The 23,764-nt window shown below is 40.3% G+C and overlaps 1 protein-coding gene and 2 long non-coding RNA genes across 3 annotated transcripts in view; 2 read left to right on the forward strand and 1 right to left on the reverse strand.

Annotated features, from left to right (window-relative positions):
- GTF2A1 (general transcription factor IIA subunit 1) overlaps positions 1-629 on the reverse strand; it is a 44,751-nt gene extending 44,122 nt beyond the window's left edge. The window contains exon 1 of the mRNA XM_040477924.1: positions 176-629. Coding sequence (XP_040333858.1) covers positions 176-205 — 30 coding nt within the window. The 5' untranslated portion in view covers positions 206-629. The remainder of the gene's footprint in view (positions 1-175) is intronic.
- The window catches only part of LOC121032142 (uncharacterized), a 32,394-nt gene that overhangs the window by 1,254 nt on the left and 7,376 nt on the right, over positions 1-23,764 (forward strand). The window lies entirely within an intron of this gene.
- LOC121032140 (uncharacterized) lies at positions 732-11,576 on the forward strand. The gene is made up of 3 exons (XR_005791098.1): positions 732-941; positions 1,778-1,991; positions 11,484-11,576. It is a non-coding gene; the product is annotated as an uncharacterized LOC121032140 (long non-coding RNA).

The raw sequence follows: 23,764 nt of genomic DNA on the forward strand, positions 1-23,764 counted from the left end.
CCCCCGCGCCCGCCGCCCCGGCCCGCTCCGCCCGAGGCGGGAAGTGGCGGCGGCGGCCGCGCGGGCGGCTGAGGAGAGTAGAGGCCGGGAGTCGCCGCCGTCCCCGCCCCCGCCCGGTCCGGCCGTTGCTGCCGCCTGAACGAAGCCCCCGCCGGCCACCAAACCACGTCCTTACCACGGTGTTTGTATTTGCCGAGTTCGCCATTTCCACACACAACACAAACAAGAGGGGGGCAAGCCCGAGAAAACAAGATAAAAACAAAACCAAAAAAGAAAAAGAAAACCAAAACACCCGGAGGGTGGCCCAAGCCACCGCAAGACTGGGGGTAAAAATTTCAAACAAAATCGGATCCTGAAAGAGTAGAGGGGAGCGGTGAGAGGAGAAGGAGGAGGAGGGGGGCAGTCCTCCCGGAGCTAAAAAACCTCGAGAATCGCCCTTAAGAAAAAAGCCACGACCCTCGTGGGGTCCGGGGGGCGTTGCCCGCTCCCCACCCCGCGCCAAGGAGGGAAACCACCACCGGTCGCCGCTCCCCGCGCCGCCGCTGCCGCCACCGGCTGCAGCTCCAGCCGTCCGGTCCGCCCGCTTCTCCCCTTTATATAGTGAGCCAACGAGCTGCGCGAGCCGCCGCCGCCGCCGCTGCCGCCGAGAGACAGGGCGGAGGGGGAGGGAGGGGCGGAAAGGGCGGGGGCAGAGGTGGGCGGGGCTGAGCGCGAGACACCGCGAGAGCCGCGTGCGCAGGCGCGCCGGGGCGGAGGCCACCTTGGGCCGCGTCGTCACGCGCCGTGGAGAGCGCTGGGCGGGCGGAGCCTTGTGGCCTGGAGTAGTGAAGTCGCCCCGCAGGTTTCCCAAGTCTCGCGTGATCACGTGGTGGACCCCACAGGCGGAAGTGTCCGACAGCTCTTTTGGGATAAGAGGCTTTTAAAGTATTGCTGGAAACGACGTGAGTTCTGGTGACACTCGAGTTCAAAGCTACCTGGGACCCCTCTTGTCAGGTGTTTCTGCATCTCCCTGAGCTGGAGGAGCTAAGAAATATGGAAGGGGCGCTGGCAAGCTGCCTCGCTAGCAATGGCTGCGGCGGAGGACTAGTCACGTGACCCCGCTTCCGGTCCCGGAGGCGCTCGGACTCCGGGCAGAGTTTTAAATGCGGAGTCATCTCAAGGGAGTGAGCTAGTCTTGTACTTAGAGCTCCGAGGCTTTCGGTCGACTTGCGGAGGGTGGGCCTTTGGTCTGCGAAATTGTGTGCCTGTTCCTAAAGGGGAGGAAAGCTGGCTTGGGCCCACTGTTAACACATTGCAGAATTAGTAACCTCTGAAACCGGCTGAGTTGTCTCCCCCAGTACAGCTAAAAGTCTCTGGGTTTCATATCCCTCAAGGTTAGTCCACCTAATAGACCGTGTACTTTAAGTGATTTGTTGCGGTAGTGGAAATGCCAGAAACACACAACAATGAAACATGAGCCATCGGATTATGACAGCACCATAACGTTCCCCCCTTCGTTGTTTTGTTTTGTTTTTTTAATACTGCCCAAATTCTGTGATTCCACGTGGACTGCGTGCAGTGACTAACACCTAAAATACTTGCCCTTGACCCACCAATTCTCGTGGCCTCTCGCTGTGAGAGAGCTGACAGAAAAAGTCCATGTCTTGGAGTGTAATTAAATAGGCGTTTGCCCTGCTCTGCTCAGGCAAATCACGCCTTTATGGCAACATTTCACGCAGAACAGAGAATGCTCTGTTTGGAAGGCAGAACTCACAGTACCTAATTCTCTTGTCCGTAGGAATTTTGAGAGACACGCGGAATGTAGTCTGGACAAGTGAAGGAGTTTATCCTCATAAAGCAAAACGAAATGTCACAGTTATATGCCTCTGAATGCAGATTTGGAGAATATCAAAGGCAGCTTACCAGAGAGGAAAATATGCGACCTGCCAGGACCTGAAGGAAGAATTTAGAGAAAGCAGAGCCATTAATACTCAGAAAATGGGAAGTTGTCGGTATGTTTGTGATGGGCAGAGAGAAGATCAAATAATTTTGAGATTTCTTTTAAAACCTCCTGACCCTAAATTCTTTCCTTAACACTCAGGTGCATTTCAGTTCCCTGCACAGCTGCCTGTTTGTTGAGGAAACTTAAAGAAAAAAGTCGTAGGAAAACAGTGCTCTTGATACATAAAAATGGGGTTCCATCAATATTTGTAATTCATTTAATATTCAGGTGACCATTAGCCCGACAAGGTATTCTAAACAGTACAGACCCTGGTAAATTTCACCGCTTATTATTTTAAGAGGACTCCTTTTTACCTCATTATGTGTACATACTACCGAGTAATTTGCACATGGAATCCCTCTCCTTCCACCTCATTTTCTTCCCTAACCATTTGGTATTAACTAAATGATAAAATGTTTTGCCATCAGTTAAGATTAAGACCACTGTATACAGAACGTGGGTTAGAATCTAGATGTACTCTCCATGGACTTATTCCCAGGGGTATTAGTGACAGTTATATTCTGATTGAGCCTCATCTATGAAGTAACAAAATATAGTTTTTGGATTAAAAAGGCAGAAAACCCAGCCTTGCACTCCTTAAGACCTTCATACTTCCTAGAGGCTCTGAGATGGCCTCTTTCACACATTTTAAAAGCACTTGGCTAATATTTACCTAGAACTCTTCCCTCTCCCTCCAGTGTGCGTGGCACCTAAGTAACCACCATGTATTCCGTTCCAGTTTACTGTTTTCCAAATGCTCATTTAGTTGTAATATGCCTCCAATCACTATATATGTGTGCCAGCCAGCTTAATTTCAGGAAGAGATATTACCTGATCTTGCACCAAAATAGTCGGTGTGAATAATTTGAAGGCCACAGCCATTTAATTCACAAAACTGGAAATCTGTGAACAGAAATCTCTTCTCACTTAAGACTAGATTTAGCATTATTTTTAAATTGTTTTTATATGAACGTTTTGGGGAGGAGCAGAGCTTAAATATCTTTTCTAATTTTAGTACTTCTTGTACCATATATGAAGTATTTATACTGGATTATCAGTTTGCAAACTCATACTTTGTAACAACTATATACTTAAACAGATACATAATAGTGCTCTCTTTCTTTGTGATGAATCTTTTTTTTTTCAAAATTTACTGGATGAGAAAAAGTTACTTCTTTTAATGTTAATATTCTGCCTAAACCACTGGATAACTGCCAAACAACAAAAGCAAAGGAAAAATGTAGTGCATGAATTTTAATATTAAACAAAATGACACCAAACCTTGTATGTCCAAACATTAAAATGTTTTACTTTCCACGTGACTATTTTAACAACAATGCCAAGAAAGAAAAAAATCTAAAAAGATTGCGCCTGGAAATTTAGATTTCATTAAAATCTCATTATATAACTTACCTGCAGTCTCCATGTTCTTAAAATAATACATCAGTAAAGCTAATTCTGGCATATTTAGGCATCACACAGCTCTTATATGCTCAATAATTTTGGGCACTTGTGGAGAATATAGAAGTGAAGAGGAAAGATCTTGTTGCTCAAGCTTACCAATCCTAATGAAAGCCCCTATTGTAAAGTTAGTGCATAGTTACAGCATTTATTCAAGATCTTAGAAGCCCTGAAGTATTTCAGTCCTACCAAAAAAATAATATTCAGAGTTCACCTATTTTTTAGGCTTTTGCAAGACAACAACAACAACAACAAAAAACCTGTTGGTTTCCATATGCAGTGATGTTTGATGTAGTATATAAAAAGAAATTACTGTTCACACAGAATACTTTTATACACATGAGGTGGAGATTTTTTAAATCTTTTTTTTTTTTAATGTTCTCTCCCTCCCTTGTAACTTGCAGTTTAAAATTGCTACTCCATATCTTAAAACAGCAACTAACTTGCAATTCTTTTTTGTAGATGGAAATATAAGTCAGTTAGTGGCGGCTTAGCAAAAATAACTTAGTGCAGAGTCTGTGCAATCAAGTTTGACAATGCGATTACTTTACTGTGAGACCTTCTGCAGTAACTAAACCTCTCTGTGCTGATAAGATGAAATAGTAACCACCACCTATGATTGTTAGGAAGATCAAGGGTACTAGAAAGTGTTTTGATAAGTATTGGGTGGATGTATTTATTATTAATGGTAAGTGTATTAACAGCTACATCAACATAGGGGGAAGGTCTTTTTAACTCACTTTGTAGAACACTAGTATGAGATTTTAATAATTATGCCAGTGGTTGATGATGAATTTATTCAAAAAATAAATTTGTTACCTTAATTTTTTTTGTTACTTTAATTTCGTTACTTAATTTACCTTTGGCTAAATTTTGATACCTCAAGTGGCTAGTATATAGCGTAACTTTTGTATATAAATATAATATATGCTGTCATGAGATAAGATTCCTTAAGCAAAATGTTGATTTATCATTGGAATTAATCAGGTTGCTTGGTTACACACATGTACAGTTATATCTAGCAAATTACAGATGAATTTATCCATTGACCCAGCAACGCCAATTCTAGGACTCTATCTCACAGATATAGTAGCAAAAATATGAAAAGTGTACACCCAAGACTATTCATTATGGGACTGCTTATAACACCCAAAGAAAGGAAACACCCTTATATGTCTTTATAAGGTTGAATAAACCACGGTATTTGCACACAGTGAAATACTATGCAGCTATAACAAGGAATGAGAAATATCTCTATTTACCACTGTAGACTAATTTTCTTTTTTTTCTAATTTTTTTTAACATTTATTCATTTTTGAGAGACAGAGACAGAGCATGAGTGGGGAAGGGGCAGAGAGAGGGAGACACAGAATCTGAAACAGGCTCCAGGCTCTGAGCTGTCAGCACAGAGCCCAACGCGGGGCTTGAACTCACAAACTGTGAGATCCTGACTTGAGCCGAAGTCAGACGCTCAACTGACTGAGCCACCCAGGCACCCTAGACTAATTTTCAGTATAGTGTGTTATGTGAAAAAAACAAGTAGGGATAAGTGTTCTTTGTATGTTACCATTTAAGAAAAGAGGAACTATAAAAACGTGTGTACATACATACATACTTGTTTGTGTTAAAAAAACAAAAACGGAAAGATAAGCCATAATTTTTTTTTAAGGAAGGTTACCTATGAAGACAAGGAGAAAATAATATGATGACAGGAATAGAAACTAGAAAATATATTTTTATATTTTACTCTGGAAACATTCATTTAATTATAAAATAAAATTATTTATAAAATAAAATTAATTTTAATTAGTCTCAAAACTGAAAGACAATAAAGCAAATAAAGCTAACAGTATTTCATAACACACAGAGAGGAAGGAACCTTTTCAAGTGACTTTAAAACACAGTAATTTGAGTCTGCATCTTTAGTGAGATATTTTCTAAAAACAAATGTGAAAAAAAATATTTGCTCTTCTCTGTATTGTTGATGATAATGTTTGTATATCCTGTTTTTTTAATGGCATGTGGGATAAATAAAATGAGTAATTATGTGATGTTCTAATTACATTATCTCAATTATTCTTAAAAACTGAGATTCCCAACATGGGGGAAAGGAAATACAGATATAAGATAGAAGCGGGAAGAGTAAAAATTCTGTAGTCCTGAATCTGAATTAGAAGTATCATGGTGCAGGGGCACCTGGGTGGCTCATTAGGTTAAGCCTCCGACTTCAGCTCAGGTCATGATCTCATGGTTCGTGGATTTGAGCCCTGCATCAGGCTCTGTGCTGACAGCTCGGAGACTGGAGCCTGCTTCAGATTCTGTGTCTCCCTCTCTCTCTCTCTCTGCCCCTTCCCCGCTTGTGCTCTGTCTCTCTCTCTCTCTCTCTCTCTCTCTCTCTCTCTCTCTCAAGAATAAATAAACATTGAAAAAAAAATTTTTTAAGTATCATGATGCATTTTGTCTTATTTTTTCCCCTGCCTCTGAAGAAGCCTAGAAATAACTAACCCAGTGGCAGTGAGTATACCTAGTACATAGATTATGGCCTTTCAAGAGCAGCACTCCTTGGATAAATGTCTTATTCTGATCCACATCAGGAACAAGAAATGTCTTTTTTTTTTTAAATAATAAAAACCCAGACCCAATATATTTTAGCCTATGAAAGACACATAGCTCTGAAAGAGCCTAAACACAGTGACCAATCTAGTAACTGTGAGCATCTCTAGCTCCCAGATTTTGATCTTGAAATACCATTTTCCACTGAAAGGAATCAAGGCTCCTTGCAGATATTGCTGACTCCAGAACTAGAGCAAGAAAAATATCAGTTTGAACCAAATGAAATTGCCAATTATTGCCTGACCTAATACAAACTGAATCTAGAATATCTTTTCCTACAGATAGCAAGGAAGATGTATTAGTTTGCCGGGGCAGCGGTGACAAAGTGCCACAAACTGGGTGGCTTAAGATAACGGAAATTCATGCTCTTACAGTCCTGGGAGCTAGAAGTCTGAAATCAAGGTGTCAGCAGGACCATGCTCTCCCTGACACTCTGAGTAGACTCCTTCCTTGCCTCTTCTCAGTTGCTGGTGGTGGCCAGCAGTCCTTCCTGTCTTTGGCCAATCTCTGCCTCCATCTGTACATGGCATTCTCCCTGTGTCTTCACATTGTTTCCCCTTTGCGCCTGTCTGTCTCTGTGTCCAAAGTCCCCCTTTTTGTAAAGATGTCAGTCATATTGGATTAGGGCTTATTCTAATGACCACATTCTAACTTGACACCCTCTGTAAAGACCCTGTTTCCAAATAAGGCCACTTTCTGAAGTACTGGGGTTAGGATTTCAACATCTCTTTTTTGGAGGACGCAATTCAGCCCATGAGAGAAGATATCAAAGACTCCTAGTGTCATGTCAAAAGAATTTAGGAGCCAACATGAAGAGGCTCCCACTGGACAAAGATGAGACACTTTCCATTAATTTATAATATCGCTACAAAACAAAATATGAAAATTCTAATTGGTCACTATTGGAGGATGCTAGGGATTAATTCATTATTTTGAAGATTGATAAATGGAGAAAAATAAGCATTTATCTAACCTTCCCTACATGAACTGTACCACCAAGTACCAAATAGTAGATGCAGTGGGTTGAATGATGGCCCCCAAAAGAAAATGACCATGTCCTAATCCTCAAAACCTATGAATGTTATCTTACTTGAAAAGGGGTCTCTACAGGTGTAATTATGTCAAGGATTTTGTGATGAGATTATCCTGGATTACCCTGATAGGCCCTAAATCCTATGGTGAGTGTTCTTATAGGAGATACATAGGGGTGCCTGGGTGGATTAGTCAGTTGAGCATCCGACTTTGGCTCAGGTCTTGATCTCATGGTTCGTGAGTTCCAGTCCCACTTCTGGCCTGGAGCCTGCTCCAGATTCTGTGTATCCCTCTTTCTCTGCCCCTCCCCTACTCATGCTCTGCCTCTCTCTCTCCCTCTCTCAAAAATAAATAAATGTTTAAAAATTTTTTAAAAAGAGAGATACATAGAAGTGAGTAAAAAGAAGAGGAAAGGGAAATGTAACCACAGTGGTAGAAATTGTAACAATGCACCCACAGGTAATGTGTAGCCCCCAGAAGTTGGAAGAAGCAAAGAACAGATTCTCCCCTAGAGCCTCTTGGGGGAATGTGGCCCTGGAAATACATTTATTTTAGACTTCTGGCCTCCACAACTGCAAGAGAATAAATTTCTGTTGGTGTTGAGCCACCAAGTTCATGCTTATTTCTTACAACAGCCTTAGGAAACTAATACAGTAGATGAAAGAAGTTTCTTATTAAAGAAGTATTCCATCTAGGGGCACCTGGGTGGCTCAGTCAGCTAAGCATCCGACTCTTGATTTCATCTCAGGTCATGATCTCATGGTTTGTGAGATCAAGCCCCCCCTTTGAACTCCACTGGGTCAGCGTCAGTGGGGAGCCTGCTTGGAATTCTCTCTCTCCTCTCCCTTTTCGCCCCTCCCCGACTTGTTCTCTCTCTCTTTCAAAATAAATAAATAAACATAAAAAAAGAGAAGTGTTCCAGCCAATAACCGAATAAAGCATGATAAAATATCACCATTGGGCAACCTCTAATGAATTGAGAGATGGAGGCGTTAAGCACTGACATCTGCCAACATTACAAAAAGGGAAACAACCAGAGGTATATGCCTTCCTGATAACATGCCACGACCTATAAGGTAGTCTTACCTTCATGACCACCACCCAAAAATATAAACCCAGAATCTAAGTTTGTAGACCCAACTAGTAATTCACAAAAAATACAGAGGGTTCAAGGACATATCAAACTATATATCAGGAATGCAATCAGCAAAAGCCAAGCCCTGGGAAGCTATAGTACAAATGGTCCAATTTCTTCAACAAATAAATTCAGGGAGAGAGGAACCTACAGATTAAAAGACACTTATGAGGGACGCCTGGGTGGCTCAGTCAGTTAAGTGTCTGACTTCAGCTCAGGTCTTGATCTCATGGTTTGTGAGGTTGAGCCCCTCATCAGGCTTTCTGCTGTCTGCACAGAGCCTGCTTTGGATCCTCTGTCCCCCTCTCTCTCTGCCCCTACCCTGCTTGTGCTCTCTCTGTGTCTCTCTCTAAATAAATGAATGAATGAATGAATGAATAAATAAATAAATAAATTTTTTAGAAGGCACTTAAGAGACATATCAATTAATCACAATGTATGGAACTTATTTGGATCCCAATGCAAATAAACTGTAAAAGAAATGACAATTATGACACAATTGGAAATTTGAACACTTATTGGATATTTGATGAAATTAAAGAACTACTGAATTAAATGAAATTGTTCATGTAAAATATTAAAAATAAGCCAATGAAGCTTTATTTTACAATCAGTGATGATTCTTTATCCAGACAACTTGTCTTTCTGTCGAAAGACAGTTGATATTCCCAAGAAGGCCTGGTATTGTTACAAATGTAATTAATATTAAACACTTTAATTACATAGGTTTTTCTCTTTCTCTGTTTTTTGGACCTCAGCCACATATGCCTTTTTTTTGGGGGGGGGGGCACAAGTGAGCGAGGTGCAAAGAGAATCCCAGAAGGGGCAGAGGGAGAGAGAGAGAGAGAGAAGTAGAGAGAAAGAGAAAGTGAGGCTCGCCTGATTTTGGGCTCATGCCCAACTTGATGTGGGACTTGAACTCATGAACCATGAGATCATGACCTGAGCCAAAGTCAGATGCTTAACAACTGAGCCAACCAGGTGCCCTACATGTGCGTTATCTTGATTCACAAGTTGAACAGCTGTGCCTTAGGACAATTAAAAATGTTGAAAATGTGCTCTGATGTTTTTATATAAGTATTCTTCTAGTGGAGAAATTATCTTTGATTTACATGCCAACTTTATCTTCTTCATATACCTTCATCCAGATAGAGCCTCCTGATATGACCGGTAATTCTACATAGATAAGCTTCTTTCCTTTTTTTCCCTTTCTTTCTTTCTTTCTTTCTTTCTGAGAGACAGAGGGAGAGAGCATGCACACATACTAGCAGGGGAGGGACAGAGGACAAGGGAGAATCTTGAGCAGACTCCACACCAGGAGCCAACAGGGGGCTTGATCCCATTACTGTGAAGTCATGACCTGAGCCAAAATCAAGAGTTGAGCACTTAAACAACTGAGCCACCCAGGCACTCCTCTTTATTATTATTGTTGTTGTTGTTATTTTTTTTTTAAGTAGGCTCCATGCCCAGCGTGGGGCTTGAACTCATGACCCTGAGATCAAGAGTCAGATGCTCTATCGACTGAGCCAGCCAGGTACCCCTACATAGATAACTTTATAATAAAATACATCACAGGGCTCAGTCTTGTGAGTTCGAGCTTCCAGTTGGGTTCTAACTCTCTGCTGATAACATGGACCCTGCTTGGGATTCTCTCTCCTGCTCTTTCTGTCCCTATCCCACCTGTATGTACACTCTCTCTCTCTGTCTTACTTTCTCTCTCTCTCTCTCTCTCTCTCTCTCTTAAATAAATAAATAAATAAATAAGCTTAAAATAATACATTATAGAAGATAAATCTGCAGTTTATCTGTAAACTATATCTTAGAGAATTATTACTGTAACTGGAACTAGATGGACCCATTTCAGTTCTTCTCCAGAATCTACCTTCCTCTGGTAGCAGAGGTGGTAGAGATTGTAAAAGGGGAGGTGGCAGAAAGATTATCATAGATTCCAGACCAGAGTGGAAGTAAGGAATTGGCTTAACTACTGAGGGCTGGTCTTCCTTTTAATGGGTTTCTGTGAGAAAAATCAAGGGGTATAGTTCAAATAACTTGTTGAAAACAAGGCTCTGGGTTAATGTTATTGGTTGTTTCTTCAAAGTAATGAGATAGCCAGTGGTCAAAAAATAATAGATGCTTAAGCAGGAAAAATGGAAATAAAAAAAAAAAAAGATGAGGAATTTGCCACTTTGTGTTCCTGCCAAGCTAGGAAACAACAACAACAACAATAATGGATTTATTGTAAAAGTTTTAATCGCACAGTACCTCATTTAAAGCTGGTAACAGTCCAATGAGATAAGTAATATTATCTTGCCCAAGGTCATATTGCTGTTTACTTGTGAAATTTTAGAGGTACAAGTTCAGGGCTCTTTCTACCTGTCTTAGAAATAAGAAGCTGTCAATCCAGGAGGATGCAACGGTTTTGAATCGAATCATGTCGCTCCTTAAGTTTGTCAAGTATATGTTAATTATATAATGTGTTGAACTTCATTTGGGAGACAAGAAACTCTATGCAACATTGAGCCCTGAAACCAAGACTTTGCCCTGATTAAATATAATTGCCTTCATAAAAGTATCATCAAGAAGCATTTGTTAAATAATTTAAATAACCAATTCCTCTGTTTTTACATCACTTGAAAATCATCCATTTTCCATTTTAAATAGCACCTACTCAGTTACTCACTTCAGTTGAATGACTCAATTCAATTCTTGAATTTGTCAAGAACAGCCATTTTCTAGCAAGATTGTCTATAATCAAAACATTTATGCCTAGCTTTATCCTTACATTTTAAATGCTTTCATAAGACAAGAAAATAAAGGATGACCATTTTTAGAGGTAGAACATTAGGAAGGGGAATTCTTTCTATTTTATCTAATAAGCCAGAGGCATAACTCTAAATAAGTAGATAAAAAAAGTAAATTAGGCATGTGCTAATGTCATGGCACAATAAATTAGAAGAGGTAGTATATATTGACAGCTATACTGGTCTAGCAAGTATCCAAGCATGTGACCTCGGGTGTCAGGTAGACCAACATGCTTGTTCTTGCTCTGACCATGGGCAAGTGACCTCATCTGTAGAGTGGCAGGTTAGTAATATTACCTACTTTAGATAATTATGTGAGGATTAAGAAATGATCCACGTGCAGCCCCTTAGCACAATAACTGGCATAAAGTAGGTCCTTAGTAAATATTGAAGACTGTAGCAACAATAATAATATTGATGGTACAGAAAATTAAATGGGTTCCATTTTGTCTTTGTCTAGATCATGTTGAACAGTGGAGTGGAACAAATAGAAATTAGAACATATTTCTGAACTGAGTTCACCAATAAAGCAAAGCTGTATATATCTTCTGCACATGTAAGGTTTTTTTTTCCCCCCGTCTATAAAATTAGAATCAAAGAAGGAAGCAATTCCAAGTTTGAGATGAAACACATACTACACTCTAAAGTAGTAAATTTTTCACTGGTTTCATTGAGGTTAAATCATTTGAATAACTGATTTCTGTTTCTACATCAGTTGAAAATCATCTACTTCCTGAAATGACTCAGACTGTTTAAAACTAGAAGCCTTATGTAAATCTCTAGCCAAGAGATACAGTTGCTCATTTGTCAAGTGTAGAATGCATTACCATTCCTCAATAAATGTTAAATTGAAATGATAGATTTTTCAGCCCTCAGATATACTGTAGTGTGTGATAAAAGACAATCAATACTGCTATTTGGACACAGGATGACAAAATACACCTGAGCCCAGATAGAACGTAGAACCAGGAAACCACAGTCCCTTAGAGTGGTGTTTCATTTCTTCTTCATAGATTTTGTAGCCTCCTTAGTAATAAATAACTATGGTCTTCTTTTCTTTATTATTTTTTAAAATGTTTGTTTTTGAGAGAGAGAGACAGAGCGTAAGTGGGGGAGGGGCAGAGAGCGAGGGAGACACAGAATCTGAAGACAGGTTCCAGGCTCGAGCTGTCAGGACAGAGACCGATGCACAGCTCAAACTCATGAACCACCAGATCTTGACCTGAGCTGAAGTTGGACGCTTAACTGACAGAGCCACCCAAGTACTCCATTGTCTTATTTTCAAACGATAGAACTCATTATATAATTGCTTCTTAATTTTTCTCTGATTTTGGTGAACAACACAATCAACTTCAAATCCATTCTTTCTGTCTCCCCCTTTCCCTTCGTTTACTTTCCTCCCTCCCTCCCTCCCTCTTGCCTCCTCATTGTCTCCATTTGTCCCTTTGCTTTCCTTTTTACTTATTATTATCATTATTATTATTGAGAGAGTGAGCACACATGTGCATGCATGAGCAGGGGAGGTGCAGAGACAGAGAGAGAAAGAGAGAGAGAGAATCCTAAGCAAGCCCCATGTCCAACATGAGCCCAATGTGGGGCTTGATCTCACAATCATGAAATGATGACCCGAGCCAAAATCAAGAATCAGACGCCTAACCAACTGCGCCACCCAGGCGCCCCACCCTTTTTTTTTTTTTAATTTTTTTCAACATTTATTTATTTTTGGGACAGAGAGAGACAGAGCATGAACGGGGGAGGGGCAGAGAGAGAGGGAGACACAGAATCGGAAACAGGCTCCAGGCTCTGAGCCATCAGGCCAGAGCCTGACGCGGGGCTCGAACTCACGGACCGCGAGATCGTGACCTGGCTGAAGTCGGACGCTTAACCGACTGTGCCACCCAGGCGCCCCGAGCCTCTTAACTTTATCCTTAAGCAATCATGACATTAAAAAAATATTTGGAAGGAAAAAAACACAACAAAACAAGAAAAATTAGATTACCCAAATCCATCAAATAAAAATATAAAAGATGAAATCCATGTATTTCTGTCTTTCCAATCATATCTCTCAATCACATGTTTTTCCTATTTCCACAAAGCATCTCTGGATATATATATATATATATGTACATAAATATGACTACACTTTGTTTTTTACAAAAAAGAAATCATGCCTTTAATTTTATATACGATTTGCTTTTTCATATACCCAGTATATCACAGACCTCCTTCTAGACCAGTAAATGTTATGCTGTCTCAGGTGACTTTAAGTCACCTCTGTGGGTGCATAAAGGAATAGTTAGACTATTTCCTTTTGTGCTATTTTAAATTTTGCTGCAACAATGTCCTTGTGAAGGTACCTTTATATACTTTTGCTATTATCTTTGTAGGATAGAGTCTTAGAAATGAAGTTGACTGATCTTAGGATTTCTACAAGTTAAATACTAGTCGATAGTCACAAGCCATCCATGGACGGGTTGTCCCCACTAGCTCTCTGACTCTATAAAGGTCCCACATAGCTGTCCTGTAAACTTGAGACCAACTCCTTTCTCATTCCTCCAGGAAAAGGAATTTTTAAAAATTTGTTTCTGTATCTTTCTTCACATTGCACACTTACAATGTCTTTCTCCACTTACCTTTTTTCCTTTCTGGAAAAATCCAGCTCCTGGAAGCTTTAATTCCTTCCATTATTTCCCCCATCATTGTTTCTCTATATTTATTTTTGTAAATTATTTGGGAAGTGATCATATTTGATACAATTTCTTGCTTCAACATACATTCTAAAAGGAAAAGTAAGACAAATGTTTTCACAATGTTCTTTGTTCTTGGCTTATTTTTCTTTCATCCAAAAAGAAAGACTAAAGTTGTGTCTAATTCCCAAGATCTCCAAATATTCCCCTTTCTAAATTTTGTACACACTCCCATTTAAAAGAATGTATTATGATTCAGTTTTGCATGTCTGAGTCCCACTAGACTTTTCTTCCAATCACTCAAAAATATTCACTGAGAATCAGGCCCTATTCTAGGCTATGAGGGCACCAGTGTAAGAGAAAACAAACCAAATCCCCTTCCATTATGAAGCTCATGAGACTGATGAAACAGACAATAGACAAGATAAATAAGTAAAATGTTATACATTAGGCATTTGTAGAAATCCAGGTGAGTAGAGTGGAGGTAAGAAAGGTTCATCATAGGGGCACCTGGGTGGCTCAGTTAAGCCTCCAACTCTTGACTTCATGTCAGGTCATATTTTCAGGGTTCCTGAGATCAAGCCCTGCATTGGGCTCTGTGCTGACAGAGTGGAGCCCGTTTGGGATTCTCTCTCTCTGCCCCTCCCCCACTTGGGTGCTCTGTCTCTCTCTCTCAAAATAATAAAGTTTTTTTTTTTTTTAAAAAAAAGAAAGATTCATCATATTTTTAAACTAGTTTTTTTCAAGTGATTTTTTTTTAATGTTTATTTTTGAGAGAGAGTGAGAGAGCAGATGCATGAGAGTGGGGGAGGGGCACAGAGAGAGGAAGACAGAATCCCAGGCAGGCTCTGTGCTGAGCCTGATGTGGGGCTTGATGCAGGGCTTGAACTCATGAATTGTGACATCCTTAGCTGAGCCAAAATCAAGAGTCAGATCTTTAACCTGTTGAGCTGCCCAGGAGCTCCCATCATATGTTTTGAAAAGGGATTCTGTAAGGCTTGCTTTGGATAGAACATGGAGTCTTAGAAAAATGAGCAAAGATTTTCACAGGTTTCTGTTAGGTAACTGGGAAGATGTTGGTGCCCTTTACGTAGGTTGGGGGAAATTGAGGGAAAGACACATTTAGGTGAGAAAAGTTCTGTTACGGTTAGGTTTAGGTGTCTGTTGAGCAGTCAAGTGGAGAGTCAAATAAACTGGTGAATACAAGCTTAGAGCCCAGCAATTTGACCTAGAAATAAATGTTTGGGAATCACTTAACATATATAGGTACTTACAGCCATGGTAATGTATGAGATCCTGTGAGGAGTATAAGGGAAGAGAATAGAGGTATTCTGATGTTTAGAGAATGGACCAAGGAGAAAAAAACCAAGAGCCAAAAAACAAGACTGGAAAGGAGTTGGCAATGATGTAGCATATAAACCAGGAGAACATTAGTGAGGGTGGGGGTGGGGGTGGACACCAAGGGAAGAGATTGCTGCAAGAAGAGAATAGTTAAAACTGTCAAATGCTGACGAGAAGCATATAAGATAGAAAAGATCTTAGATTTGTCAAGTTGCAGGACATTGACAAAAGTCATCATCATGTAGTAATGGAGATGGAAGATAAATTGAAGGCAACTGAGAAGAAAAGAAGTGAGAAAATGGTGAGAACAAATATATCTTCTTTGTATCTCTATGGTCAGAAACAGCAATCAGCAGTCAGAGCACAGATTGCCCATGTTTGGGGAACAGGGTCCTTTGTGTCTACGCTGGCTCCTGCAAGTGCATGCAAGCAGCTTCTGGAGGATGTACAGGGCTGCCTGCCACAGGGCTGGGAGGTGGGAAATGGGGAGCTGCTATTGTGCGAAGAGCTGACATTGACTGAATCTAGCTGCAATTTACCGTCCAAGCCTTTGCCTGGAAGTTGCAAGCCTTCAATAGACTCCAGAGTTCCAACATGGTCATATCCTACAGATTCTGCCAATACAATTGATGTCTAGGTGGGGAGACAGATTCCTGGTGCTTCAACTCCACCAACTTACCAGAGTCCTTTCTCCAAATCATTTTTTGAAGATGGGGTTTATTAGAAACTATTTCCAAGCTGCTGGGAATAGTCAACAGAAAAAAAAACATAATGACACAAGAGAAATTGCATATGATTGCAGTCATCACTTTTTGAGAAACGCCAGTGAGGATAGGCTTCAGAGCAAAAAGGGAGCTGTTCATCTCTGCTGGGAACAGAGAGCTTCTACAAACCGTGCAACAAACAGGATGAGAACAAAGAAAGTTAGAATTGATGGTGGAAATGTGTAGGTAGGTTGATAGATTTGGTGGTCAGAAAGAAAAGAACTTCCCATGATGGTTTAAAATTTTTCAATAAAATACAACGGTTATCAGCTAAGAGTGCAGTTGCAAAATTGGGAAGGAATTGTTGAAGGTTTGAGAAGAGAGGAGAACATATGAAATTGTCATTTTTTTGCAGGTAGAACATCAGATGTATTTAAAAAGTGTATAAGATTGTTATGGAAAAGCAATTGCTTTTTTGAGATTTAGGATAAGAATCATTATGGCTATGGTGCTTTTCTCTGGTCTCAGTCAGCTACTTGTGGAAGACATAGAATAGGTAAATAATAGTGTTGCAGGTTTTTTGTGGTTTTTTTAGTATATGTGCTGCCGAAGCGAGCACTTTTGTGGTTTTTTTTTACCTCGATACCCAGGATTTGTTCTCTTGCCACTTGGAAGAATAAAGAGGTGGACACAAAATAAAATGAGCAGTAGGCAAAAGTTCATAAGAGTATAAGATTAAGAAAGTAAGAACAGTATGAAAACTCTCATTGCAGAGAGGGGGCGTTCCAAAGTGAATGCCCATGACTATAGGCAAGGGACTTTGCTTTATAGTGTTTTGGTCAGCCCTCCCTTCCCTTCCCCCTTGCTCCTTCTCAGGTTCTACCATTATTGGCTTGATAACTCTAAATACCTAGTCATTCCTTTTTGATTGGCTTGTTTCCATTGTATGAGGGGTGGTCTATGGCCATAGGTGCTTTGTGGGTCTGTTATTTTTAGCCAAGTCTTGTCAAATTCCTGAGGGAAACCTGAGGAGGAGTAGGTGGGGTCTGTCACATTCTCAAGAGGAACTTTATGCCTGAGGGAGTTTGCTCCAGGTCAGATGTTCCAAGAAGAAATGTTTTAAAATTTGTGTTTTTCCCCACCCAGGGACCTTCCAGACTTAGCCTCTCCCTTTCTGCCTACTGAATCCTATCTTTCCCTACCATAATAGGCTCAACTAATGTGACAAAGATCACTATCCCCAAATACCATTTTCCCCTTTCCTTTAGTAATAGAATTCCCTGAGTTTTAGCTGGTCTTATTCAGTAAGAGATTACATTTTTGAGCTTCCTTTGCGGCTGTCACCCTGTGCTTACATTTGATCCAATGGATATAAGATGTGATGTGGGCAACTTCTGGAACACCTTCCTAAAGGTGCCTTGGACCTCAGTGAGCGACTATTGACAAATAGTTCATAAATAGTTCATAAATAACAGAAAACCAATAAATCAGCAAAGTAGTAATTTGCAAAGGTTTATTGAGCACACACCAAAATACAGTTTGCAAACTGGGAGCATGCAAACCAAAGCATGGAATGAAGCTATTGTTGGATGACAATGCCCCTCCTGTAAGGGGTAGCTTATAGAGTGGAAAGGAAGTGATTATACTTCACAGCGATTGGTTATATTAGAATTTTCTTAAATGATAGGGAATTGGTCAGTAGTGACTTCATATTAACCTTGGGAACCAGTTCAAGTTTTGCTTATGATTTCCAGATGCATAATTAAGAAATAACCCAGGTCAAGTTAGTCTTGCAAAATAAGCTAAATTAAGCTTTGTTTGTATGACTTGAAGGTCAATGAGATGGCAGTATTTGGGGTTATAGTGTCTGATAGCATGAATTTCATAGGATCTAAGTTTTGAAGAGGAAGGAGAATGATTGATGAAACTACAATAGGAGGCAAGTAGGATACTGCTTTCTCATCTTCAAGCCCAGAGGTATATGGTATAAGAGAAAAAAGCATGTCCTTTTGAGAAAAAAGCATGTCCCATATGCACAGCAGTGGGAGCAGTGTGCTCTTAGGGGATAACAGGATGGAATGAAGGGAGATGTGAGTGAAGGAACTGTCCAGAGAGGATATCACAGATCAAGAGTATTGATGACAGGTCTTGAGTCTTAGAGGCACAGAAAGTGTCCAGGGAGTTAGGGAGGAGTGTGAGAAGGAGTCATATTTATGGATGAATTGGGGTGATAGACTGAAAAGGATTTGGACTTCTAGTGGTTCCTGAATCTCATAGAAACACATATTGGCATAGTGATCCTCAGTTCCAATTAGAGGAAGGTCAAGAACTGGTTTATGACAGGAAGCATGGGTGACCCAGCGCAGCCAGTTGTGGTCTAGCACCCAAAGGCAAAGACATCTTCTGAGAGTTTGGTCTCATGGACATTTTGCAGTGATGAGACAGCCACAGGAGCAGTAGTCTCACTGGAAGCTCCAGGAATTCTGTTAACTCACATTATTTAAAGTCTCTGTGCTTCAGTTTATGAAATGAGTGGGATGGGGATGACAATAGTACTTACTTGATAATTATGGAGATTAAATATGCAGCAGATTGAATGGCTCCAATTCTTCACCCCTCCCTCTGTGCACACCCATGCCTGTGACTTTGCAGTATACTAAGTAGATGGAGTCTGTTTTCTCACCCCTTTAATCTGGGCCTGATCATGTGAGTCCATTGGCCAATAGAATTTGGTAGAAGTGTTGGTGTGCCATTTCTGACCTTAGGCCCTAAAAGGCCTATGTGTTTTTGTGCTCCTTCCTCTCCATGAAAATGACATACCCAGTCAAGCCTGTAAATTCCAAGAGGAAGATAAGAGATACCTACAGTGGATCTGTCCTTGCTAAGATGCCCCAGCCAAGCCCAGGCTGGGCAGAGCTCCCAGGTAACACTTAAAACACATAAGTGAGCGTAGCCTTGGTCAGCCAATCCTCAATAGACCACACATCTCTGAGCTATAAAAATCAAGAACTATTGTGTTAAGCCCCTGAGGTTTCCAATGGCTTGCTACACAGAAATAGCTAAGTGATATAAAATACAAGGCATCCTACACAGTGTGTGGCACTTCTTAAATACTCAATTAACGTTAGTGTTCTGGTGACTATGGCTATGTAACAAGTTGCCCAGAACTTATTGGCCTGAAACCATTATTTATTAGGTTTAGGGATTATGAGGATCTGGAATTTGGACACGGTACAGCAGCAATGGCTTGTCTCTTCTCTGTGACATTGGGTGCCTCAGCTGGAAGACTCAAAGTCTGAGGGCTAGAATCCTCTAAATTTTCATGCACCTGTGTGTCTTTGTTGATTCCAGCTGTGAGCTGAGACCTTAGCTAAGACCGTTGAGTGGAATGCCTACATGTGGTCTCTGGGTTAAAAAATGTAACTCCTGGGGTTTGCTCTCAACAGGTGTAAAATAGATTTTATCTATTTCTGCTGCCTAGACTGTATGGGGGAGGAAAGGACAGGTAGTTTTGGCTCTAATTTCTTGTGAAAATATTATCTGTCATTTTTGAGACCTCTGAAGAAAAAAAAATGTGTTTATGTAAATTCTTTTTGGAGATCTAAGATAGACTTCTCTCTGGTTTGGAAAGATACTTCAATGGGTCCATTACAGGGTGCAATGGAGTGGAACTAAAAATTGTTTTGCATAAGAAAGTGAACTATAATGGAGACTCATTATACGTCTATTCAAGTTATTCGGTCTGCCACTCCACTCAGTGGGTCTGTGAGGCAGATAAAAGATGCTGTCAAGCCTGAAATGGTCAATTCATGTTGGTAAAACTCAGGAAATAATTGTGACTCATTTTAATGGCTTCCCCACATTGACCATGAACTGGAACACATTGTTCAGGTAGCTGGGATTTGGGGCGTTGATGACTCTGTCAGTAATTCTCAATGAAGAAACTGAAAAATTAATTGAGGGTCATGGAGCAACTTTCATTAAAGAAGACTTACGCTTTTGTCTATTCTATGGCTACTTTGATTTTCAAGAGTGTTGACTTTAGAACTTAATCTCCACTTAACATGAGATTTTAAGAAGTTTTCAGTTTTCCCTTGGCAGTCAGGGAGACAGTAGTTTGGGGACTTGAGGTGTTGGTTCCATGTACTCAGACTAGAGACGAGGAAGAAAGATGTTTAACGATTCCCTCTGTGGGGTGTGAGCCATGAACTTTAGGTGCAGGGATGTCTGGCATTCAGTTTTAAATTTTTCCCTGTTTTGTGCTGCACTCACTATTAACTGCCAACCTTCAATAATTGTCAGTTGTACCATCAGCCTTGAATTATTAGTACCATGCAGAATGGAGAGGGGAGCTGCCTTCATTAGATAAGGATGCATCTAAAAGACTTAGCACACATGGTCGCATCAGAATATAAGCCCTACATAAATGCTAGCTCATGTTATGTTTCAGGAATACAGAAAGTTGCCCAGCATAGAGGACTAAAGAGGAAATAGAGGATCATGATGGAGAGGAGGTGGGAGGAGCTTGGAAAAGTGCTGACAAATGACACTGAGGATATTTAAATTCTCATCTTCACTTCCTCTCATTCTCAACTCCTCCTCCCCCACATGCTGAGAAACATTAAGGACATGCTTGGCTTCAAACAGCTACTTGCACAGTTATTCCATGTGAATATTAAAGGACAGGGGGACCTTAGCAGACTGAAACCTTGTGCCAACGTGGAACCTAGGCAGGTGTCAAAACTTGGTTCAAGAGGATTCTTGGCAGACAGGGATAGGGGGAAGGAGTATATTATTCTTCAGATTCCCCAACCTAAGAAAATTTTATGCTGTTATTTGGCCATTAACCCTTCTGTGCATCTGCTATCAATTACTAATATCAGTTAATTTCAGACTGACCAGGCTATACAATTCTGTGTTCTGTTCAGCACAGAGTTCTTTCACTGGCAGGGGGCCATGGACCTGGTCTAAGTTCTCCTCTTAATAGATCATTGTATTTTGCAGTAAGATGTCTGTGGTCTATTTGAACTAAACACAAAGCTGTTTCTTTCTTGCCTTGTTTACTCCAAAAAAACCTTTGCTTTCTTTGCCCTTAAGCTTTCCTCTAGTCCAAAATATCTGGCACATTGTAGACAGATTAGCCTTTCTAGAATAATGCTTTATTAGTAAGATTCTAAAATGCCTTTGTAGCATTTACTAGACTGAGTCAACCTTAGACTAGATCTCAGCTTGGCTTCACTATCAACCTTTGGATGGGCAGGAACCCTTTGCTCAGGTCAGGCTCACCTCCTGCCAATCCAACATGCCACTTGTACACCTGACTCTTTCCAGTTCTAAACTCGCTTCCTCTTGCAACTGAGTCAAATTTTACCCCCACCTCAAGGTCTCACTTAAAAGTGATCTTTCCTCTGAAAACTTTCCAAGTATTCTAGTCCATATTGATTTTTTTCCCCAATCTGAATTTATGTTGACATTAGTCATTTGGATTCATCAATCGATTGAATAGTTATTTGTTGAGAGCTGACAGGAATATGTCAGGAACATATTGCAGAAATGATATTTTTTATGTATTCTTTTCTATTTCTCACTTACTATATGCATTTGCACTTATCACCAAGAAAACCTTAAGGGTTATATCATTTTAATTTGTTTTCTCGCACAATTGGGCACAAAATTGGAATGCAATAAATATATCTTGAATTGACTAAATTATATATATGATAAACTTAACTAGGATAAACAGTTTTTAATGTGTCACTTGTTAATTTGTCATCTTATGATCACACCACATTAACTGGGTGATAGGCCTTCTTTATAATAAACACATTTCATTATGTCTTACCTCATTAAATCTTCCATGGTGACAGATTTTGTTAAAAAGTTTGTATTAATAGGATTTTAAGAAACAAAACAGATGAATGTATGGGAAGGGGGAAAGAGAGAGAGAGAGAGAGAGAGAGAGAGAGAGAGAGAGAGAGAGAAACCACACAAGACTTTACAGTAGAGAATGAACTGAGGGTTGATAGAGGGAGGTGGGTGGGGGATGGGCTAGATGGGTGATGGCTGTTAAGGAGGCACTTATTATGATGAGCACTGGGTGTTATATGTAAGTGATGAGTCACTAAATTCTACTCCTAAAAACAATAAAAAAAATTTATTAATAGCTCATTTTCATAGCTCAAAAAAAGGGTATTACAAATGAGAATCAGCAGAACAATTAAAAATAAAACCTCACCTCTATAAAGTTAGCCAGTGTGTAGACTTTATTACATAGGCACATATTCTTTTCTTTTAAAAGTAAACTGGTTTTACATAAAATTAATCACAATAGTACAAGAAGTTATATCAAATGAGGATGGATGATGAATGAAGGAAAAATACAAGCCTTGGATCAGCTGAATCACTCATTGGATCTAGGGTCCATCATCCTAACAGACTGAAATTCACTTACAGACATTACAAAAATGGAGGGTGAGAAGGAGCGCTCTTTTATCACACTCCCTAGCTAAAACACTGATTCTGTTTAATTTCTTGAATATGGTAGAGTTTTCTCCAGGCTCTGTTGGCAGGTGGACACAAAGGTTTAAATGAATGCTGGCTTAGGGTCAGAGGTGTTCATAATCTTCCTTTCTTTCACCCCCATACTTCTAAACCCTTAAACCCTTTGGTCCAATAGGTTGCTGTCAGGTTCTGACTGCACATCTGCTTTCCCAGAACTGCTCACATTGGACACTACATGGAGTTGCTGATCCTGGAGCACATGGAGGCACGATGATGGTGGCTAGATAGTGTCCATGACTGGCACTGAGGGTTTGATCCGAGGCACAGCATGGAGCTAAATAGGAAGGGGATGCCAGAACATCTTGCTCTGTCCAGTTAGAATCGAGCCATCACATTTGACCCAATTCTAAGTATAAGAAACTAAAGTCATACTAACACATTAAAAAGATGGTATTTTGTAGCTTGTGCATGTTTAAAAAAATTTAAACTACATTTTCATGTTATTAAGAGACAGTGAGAATATGAAGAGGCCTGACCCTTTCTCTCATCTCGTTTTGCCTTAACTGTTTTACAAATAGTCCCAGCATATTTACAGAGCACTTTTCCCCCCTCCCTCAATTTCTGCAGTCTGTTGTGTAAAAGGACATATCTATAAATCACAGATCATTGTAACGTGGCCCCTCAGTACCTTGGAGGGTTAGATCTACTTCTGCTTCAAGTGATACTCAAATCCTAACATCCATTTCGGAGACCTGTTTGGTCCGTTCCTCTCCACATTCACACCACTGTTGTGCTGGGTGATGCCAGTGGAACGTACAGGGCAGTGTTCTAACTGATGTTCACCATCCTTTTGATACTCCAACTACACAATTACATAATAGAGGACTGTGTTTGTTGTCTGGGCAGATGGTAAGGGATGAAGACAGGAAAAGAAAAAATATGGGCCAGCTGATTTTCCCAATCTTCAAATTTTAAATTTCTTGGTTCTTAAGACTATATGAAGAGCACCCATGACAAGAAGTATCACTGACAGTGGCACCAAAGGATATTTTATAAAATAATCCATGAAACTGAAGTGGGCAGGGACCTAAGGGGACAATTAGTCCAGCTTCCTCACTTTTTTAGGTGAGGTTACTGAGTCCTTATTGGGAAAAGAGCAGGTTACTTCACATGGTGATTGTCTCCATGACTATGTCCTTCAAAGAGTCATAGAAACCCCAATTTTCCCTTGATAAAGTACACTCCCTCTGATGACTTCACATCAACAATTCTCAGTGTCCTTGGCTTTGACGTTACCTCCCTTTAGGGAAGCTGGCTGATAGCACAGCACTTTGACCAGAGTAGACACTTGATAAACATTTGTTGAACTGAAATCATTCTGTTTATCCTTGCTGCATAACCTTTTATTTGTCCCTTACTTTTAAGGGATAGCCTCTAGTTCAAGTTTGGTGGCTAGTGCTGTTTGTCACCTCTGTCCACTTTACCTTTTCATGTTGAAATTCTCATTT

The sequence above is a fragment of the Herpailurus yagouaroundi genome, unplaced genomic scaffold, assembly GCF_014898765.1.
Source record: "Herpailurus yagouaroundi ecotype Mexico unplaced genomic scaffold, PumYag 141, whole genome shotgun sequence".
NCBI lineage: Eukaryota > Metazoa > Chordata > Mammalia > Carnivora > Felidae > Herpailurus > Herpailurus yagouaroundi.